The sequence below is a fragment of the Electrona antarctica genome, assembly GCF_951216825.1.
Source record: "Electrona antarctica genome assembly, chromosome: 7".
Lineage (NCBI taxonomy): Eukaryota > Metazoa > Chordata > Actinopteri > Myctophiformes > Myctophidae > Electrona > Electrona antarctica.
Genome location: NC_136812.1, coordinates 25,525,122 through 25,531,878, shown reverse-complemented (window position 1 = coordinate 25,531,878; position 6,757 = coordinate 25,525,122). Strand labels below are relative to the sequence as shown.

General features: G+C 41.3%; 1 protein-coding gene across 1 annotated transcript; it reads right to left on the bottom strand.

The window, feature by feature from the left end:
* Positions 1-1,839: 1,839 nt before the first annotated feature.
* On the bottom strand, positions 1,840-6,505 carry ptgs2b (prostaglandin-endoperoxide synthase 2b). The gene is made up of 10 exons (XM_079505135.1): positions 6,388-6,505; positions 6,028-6,141; positions 5,776-5,919; positions 5,462-5,605; positions 4,830-5,011; positions 4,622-4,705; positions 4,231-4,483; positions 3,663-3,949; positions 3,414-3,561; positions 1,840-2,686 (listed from the first exon to the last, which is right to left on the bottom strand). The coding sequence occupies exons 1-10, from the start codon at positions 6,449-6,451 to the stop codon at positions 2,277-2,279; spliced, it is 1,830 nt and encodes a 609-aa protein (XP_079361261.1). The 5' UTR covers positions 6,452-6,505; the 3' UTR covers positions 1,840-2,276.
* Between the last annotated feature and the right edge of the window lie 252 nt (positions 6,506-6,757).

Sequence of the window (6,757 nt, the reverse complement as noted above, 5' to 3'; positions counted from 1 at the left end):
TGTGTGTGTGTGTGCGCGTGTGAGTGTGCGTGCGTGTGCGTGTGTGTGTGTGCGTGTGTGAATGCATGTGTGCGTGTGCGAGTGTGTGCGTGCGTGCATTTGTGCGTAAAGTGTATAAACTATTCCATGGGAGGTGACAGAACTTTCTTTGTCTTTGCCCCTGTGTGGACAGAGAAGTTGATGCTTTCTCTCTTGATCAGTGTGAGATGTGTGAATGGATGGGAAAGTTTGCCTTGTCATTGTCTGTGTTTAGAGCGGATGATGCACAGCTCTCTGACACACCACTCACTGTGCCTCTAAGCACGTAAGCCTTTCTTCAGGGGGTCTGCCAACCTCTGCTGTGCCGCCATGTTTGTTTTGGATACAAAAATAACCATGATCCGATTCCTCTCTGTTGCACATAACCACTGAGGCAGGATTTCCTCTCTAGCAGTAATGTGCTATGCATTGCTTTTAAGCCAAGTGCTGTTCTCCTCACTACATATTCATTTTCCTCCCGTACTACTGTATTCCCGACAAAGTCGACATCAGTCCTGCAGATGGAACGTTTTCTCACAGCTTATTTTCACTCAGTATGCTCACCACAGAATTTCCCATAAGCACTTTGTCATTTCTTGTACTGCACATGCAGTGTCATATTTGAATGTTAACCAAAATAACAAAACAATCCTGAATGTTAATTGATTTTACACTACTACACACACACACACACACACACACACACACACACACACACACACACACACACACACACACACACACACACACACACACACACACACACACTGCCAGTGGGCTCTGCTCTGCTATGGCAACAACTACATTAAAAAAAAGATTTGTAAAAGAAATGTCCTCAATCTCCCAATGGCCAGTCTGGTCCCGGATGAGCGCTACGCTATTGAGAGTAACCATGGGAACAAAGTATCTCACAGCCATGTGTATGTGATCAGTACACTTGATGCATTGAGAAGATACACACACTTCAGCTACACATGGACATTTTGTTCTCATAGAATACGACATTACATCAAGTATGTGATGGTTGCTAATGATTGTGAAAACTATGGAAAGTTAAAAGGATAGTGTTTATGCTATGCCATTGTCATCAATGCCAACAAGTTTATTTGCAATTGACAATATTATTGATGATTGATGGCACTTTCTATCTGCCTCATATACCTCTAATAGGCTGATTGCCTGCTTAAAGCCAACATGGACAACCTGTAACTAGTGCTGATGATGGTCTGGCCCAAAACGTCCACACTCTTTTAAATAAAATATATATTTTTGCATCCCAAGAGCCTCTTGTCAGTATGTCAGATATTTTTCCCCATTTTTTGTGGACTTGCTGGCATCTCGCACCTTATTCTAGTTTGTACTTTATTAACCAGGACGATTCTACAAATCAAATTATTCTAAATCCTGACAGTTGTCTGAAAAACCCTATGTTTCTATGTCAGTGGTTCTCAAAGAATTTTCATGTCAAGGACCCCCAAAAATATATATGTAATTGGCCACCGACCCCCATCTGAAAATATGTTGTTCCAGGGAACCCCTCAGAAGTAAAGATTTGAGTTAAAAAGTTTGCTCTGAAAGAATATATATTCAAAGGTTTGCGCCACATTTTCATTTTTAAAAAATAGCAGATTTACAAGCTTGTAGCGCGGCACTCGGTGTCGTGCTTTGAGCTTGTAGATCTGCTATTTTTCAATAGCTAAAGTATAACATAATGCTTAAAACACCAGAAGGGGTTCCCGTCCTGAATGGGTTCAAATGAATACTATGTTTTTATAGTTATAATAATTTATCAATTGGAACACAGGAGGAGAACAATCAAGTTACAATGTACTTTATTGTAGATAATATCAGACAAGAACAGTCAAGATCAGTCTAAAAGTTTACTCAGCAATTCAAGTTTAGATAGGATAAAAAAAAAAAAGCAGTACAGTTACATTCTAATTCAACATTGAGACTGAAGGTATTATGTGAGTGAAATTGTAAACTAAGGCATGTTCAAATTCAAGTATCGAGTCATTCAAAATATCAGTGCGATTTCTGAGGTCATCAGTTAACGTAGCAATAACATGAAACACACGCTTTTTCAATAAATAAAAACAAGGACTTCTTACAAAACGTATGAAAATATACAAAATACAAAAAGTTGTTTCCAGTACATAATAAATAGAATAATAAATATGACAAATAAATAAATATATAAATATATATTTATATAAATATAAATAGAATACATATACTGCCCAAAATGTAATAGTAAATTAGAGCTCGGTTGTCCTTTCTTTCAGAATGACAGTTGGGTTAACATCACTGCGAGAGTGTGACGTGCTTGAGTTGATGGTAAACGACCGTGTGCCTTCTATGTCAGGCACATGGAAGGACGCCACAGGGCAGGGGCCTTGGACGTTGTTACACACCAGCTTTTGTAAGGAGGCGGTGTTCACTATGTCGAAACCAACACTGCCACCAAAGGTGCTGGGCATCCAGTACTCTGGGGAACAAATGGCGTTTCCCATGAGGCCCTTGAGAGAGTACGGGGCTCCCATCTCCACCATTGTCTCCCCAAAGATGGCATTGGGCCTGGGCTTCTCCACCAGCAGACCAGGGTAGAGTTCCACAGCATCGACATGTCCGTACATCTCTTCCAGTATTGCTGCCATCTCCTTCTCTCCTAGTGGAACACACATGAGGAAACAGGTTAGTTCCTCAGCCTGGCTTCTCTCACTGCCTCAGCAGTTATACAAATTGCAGCTCTAAATATGTCCACCTGCATTTTGTCTAAGTGGAATCCAGAAAACACATACTGATCTCTCTTCCAGCCTCTTCCTTTTCCCTCACTCTCACTCACAAACTATTATTCCCTCATAAATCACAGATCATATTAAAAAACAAAACTCTTCCGGAGGAATGCAAGTTTCCCTCTCTGAAGCAGTACATGTTTGTGGATCCTCCAGGAGGCCACTGTGCCTGTTTATATGGTACTCTCTTCCATGGTAAACTGCTTACACTATATCAAGCTGAAGTGAACATCTGTTTTGTGCAGGAGGCATGGTGCCGAATTCCTAACTACATGTAGCAGAAACCAAAAGCTGAAGGGAATAAATGCTTGTTGAGACCAGTTTAATGGTTTTTCAACATGACCCATCCATATATTATTATATATATATATTATATTTTATAGCCAGGCACTAGGCAACTTAAAAACTACACTGCTTCGACAAGTACCCGGTGTACATGCCATGGGACAGTTCCCCTAGTTGTGTTTTATATCTGTCTTAATTGTTGTGTGTGTAATCTCGACAGCATTGCAAGTGAGGGTAAGGTTTCAATCAATAACATGTCTAAAACATGTCATGTGTGTTACCATCTATCTTTGATAGATCTATACTTTTTCTTACCTGTGAGGTCTTCAAATGAGCTGTAGGGCTTCATGTTGAAACGTTTCTTGTAGGCATTGAGAGACTGATAGCGCATTTTTCTAGCTTCCTCAATTGCCTTGATGGCCACAGGCATCATAGGCCCAGGGACATTTCTACCACCAGCAACCTAAACAAAGGACAGGAGGTCAGTTGAAGGGTCTTTATGCAACAATACTACTACGTCTTTAGGAAAATACTGCTCCTGTTACAATTAATAGTAGTTCTTACCCGTCCAGCAATCTGCGTGCTGAAGGCCTGCACCAGCTGGCTGATACCATGTTCTGTGACCACAGAATTGTTGAAGACAAACTGATCATAGTTGTATTCTTTCTCCTCAATGTGAAAGGTGTCAGGCATCAGTGGGTGCCAGTGGTACAGGGTGTTGAACTCTGATGCGATGCGGTTCTGGTACTGAAACCGCTGGTTGAATAGCAGCTCAGGGTCGAACTTGAGCTTGAAGTTATAGCCACTTAGATGCTGCACGTAGTCCTCAATAACTATCTTAATGGTCTCGCCTACAGGACAAATAACATTCTGATTAGATAACAGAATATTACAGGAATTTTCATTCAGACTATTTGACATTCAACTCCATACAAAATTGTGCTTCCCCTAATAATTTTCTTATGATACCATGTATTTAGGGTAATTTTAAACTTTACTGCAATCATTCTAAAATGTCCTTTTTTCCTTTTAGATTTATTTTCACCTTAGTGAGCAGCTGAGTTTTAAACGTTCTCTTGTATTTTTGGCCTCATACACTCAATACAAATATCATCATCTCACACACACTCACCAATCAGGATGAGTCGTGTGGTCTGGAAGAGTCTCTCGTCGTTCCAGTCGGGGTGGATCTCCTTCAGGATATCACAAACCCTGTTGTGCTCCCGGAGAAAGATGGTGGCGTACATCATGAGACCGGGGACCAGTCCAAAGGCCTCATGGCCCACGGCGAAGCGGTGTGAGTCAGGAAGTGGAACGTGAGGAGGGTAGATCATCTTGGCGCCAACGTCCTTCACTGTTGGAGGGTACACCTCTCCTTCCAGAACCTGTAAACAGAGCCATGGGAAGGATAGAGAGGAGGAACCACTTGTCAGAAGGTTTTGTGGTCTTCAAGATACATGTACCAAAACATGAATAAGAAAGACCTGTGTCTGCATTCTGAACAACAATAATATGTCCTGTACCTGGAACTTCATCTTGCCGTCCTTGAAAAGCCTGAGCTTGTGTTGTCTCTCTAGTGTGGTTCCGTAGACGTGGGAGAGGTCCACCTGATAGCATAAGCACAGTCACATTAATACAGTGGTTCATTTCAGTTCATCTCATAACATCAACTATACATCCTCTCAGCCTTCGCTCACATTACCATAAATAATGCCCGTGATCTGCACTCACCCCGTGGCCTGGAGCTTTGGTGAAGGCAGGTCCTTTCATCATGTCAGATTTGAAGAATTGATGAGTGAAGTGCTGTGCGAAGAACCCGAACATCAAGCTGGTACCCTGAGGATCAGGAATAAACTGCCTCCTCATCAGAAGCGTCTCAGCCAACAACTTGGCATCAGGCAACTCCTTTTTACCTGGAAAAATCATACAGAAAAATCAATTGTCACGCTGAAATAAATGTGCTGGATCAACATAGAGCCCTTTTTTCCCCCTTTTTTTTATGTTACACCAGCTTTTCAGCCTTGTTCAGATATATACTATTGGTAAATACGGCTTTTTAGCTGTATGTTCTATGTGGAATGCTCGGAAAGAAAATCAAACTTTAAGTTTCAAGAGCTGTTTTTTTTGGCCGGGGCCAGTTTTGTGAGTAGTTTAACAAGAGAGACAGAGACTGATACACTTCCTCTTGTGAAAGTTTTGGCTGGTGAGAATCTGTTTTGACTGTGGTGAATCCAGCGCAATGCATTGCATAAGTCAGCTAACGCATGTTCTCACCATGGTGTAATGGTGCCAATCGATTCCTGCTCAGTATTCAAGAATCTAAGAAAACAGGTTTCCCAGAGGCAGTAAGACTGTGCACTCACCTACTACTCCCATAGGGGTTGGGCAATCCTTTGGCACTGGGGGTAGGGTGCGTGTATAGTAGGAGAGGTTGGAATAGGCTTCCCAGCTTTTGTATTCATAGTCTGCATTGAAGGTAGGTGGACTGTCTATCAGATGGGATCGGGCTGGAAAGAAATTAACATATAATTAGGCCTGTACTTGTTTCATAATTAACATTTGATTGTTTCAATTAATCAATCATTAATGCATGGAGGGTTTGATATACTGTATATGTTCCATTTCACATTGTTAGCTTACATGAGGTTTCAGTTAATTCATGTATAGGCCTACTTACATGTCAGTACATATCTCATGATAGCATCCCTAAGAAATGAGATGTTGTTGACAATGTTCCAAAATCCCTTGAAGTGTGTAAGAATGTGATGAAGGGTGTTTGGGGATGGCTTCAGGGACACTTTCAGCCACGTGGAGAATTCGGCTGTAAGACAACATATTATTGATCATCATTGATAAATGTAATACATTTAAATAGATTCAAAATATTAGTCATTTATAGGCTACACGTTTTTAAACACATTTTACTTACGGACTGTGCAATTTGATCCATGATATCCAGTTCGTGTGCAATCACATTCAAACGCCTCTCCAAGAGTTGTACATACACCCCTGTTCTGGCATGGCTCCGAACAACACGGGTTACCTGTTCAGACAAGTTGTGGCGTTAACTGGAGTAGTAAGTGAAATATGCCTATATATAATGTATAGCCCATAGGGCTACAAAATATATTCTAAAATCTAAACATTCTGTATGTATAGTATAACCCAAAATAGATTATTGAGCAGTACGTATGGCTAGTACCCTCAACTTTATGATGTTCTACATAGTCCTACTACTACACAAGAATAACTAGGCTACTATATTAAGCAGCTTCTCTTTCATGCTTACCTCCTTCGCAGACAAGTAAACCCGCCAGTGCCAAAAGTAAAACCACAGCTATTCTCCTGTACATACTCCTCTGCCTTTGAGTGGTCCTGGTTGTAGCTTTTTTTTCTCTCCGCTTCTCTTCAGAAGGATGTAACTCAGGTTGTGAATGATCTTAGCGGTGCGCGCAGCAACTTATATACATTCGAGGTGTGAGGCAGAACGTGACGTAGGCTAAGCCTCCCCCATTCCATTCAGCCGGTGCCAAGCACGGCAGTCTGAGGATGAAACGCAATGCCGACGAGAATGACCAGTGAGTGAGAATCTTTATTCTTACCCAATCTAGCAGTCTAAAAATAGTCTGTTTATATCAGTCATATTTGTTGGTCACTCA

Bases quoted from the DNA above. Each gene is read 5' to 3' on its own strand.
- ptgs2b (XM_079505135.1), bottom strand. From the start codon at position 6,451: ATGTACAGGAGAATAGCTGTGGTTTTACTTTTGGCACTGGCGGGTTTA. The intron at 5,606-5,775 runs GTAAGTAGGCCT...ATTTCTTTCCAG, and splicing joins CATGAGATATGTACTGACAT to CCCGATCCCATCTGATAGAC. The intron at 4,484-4,621 runs GTACAGGACATA...CTCTGTTTACAG, and splicing joins ACGGCAAGATGAAGTTCCAG to GTTCTGGAAGGAGAGGTGTA.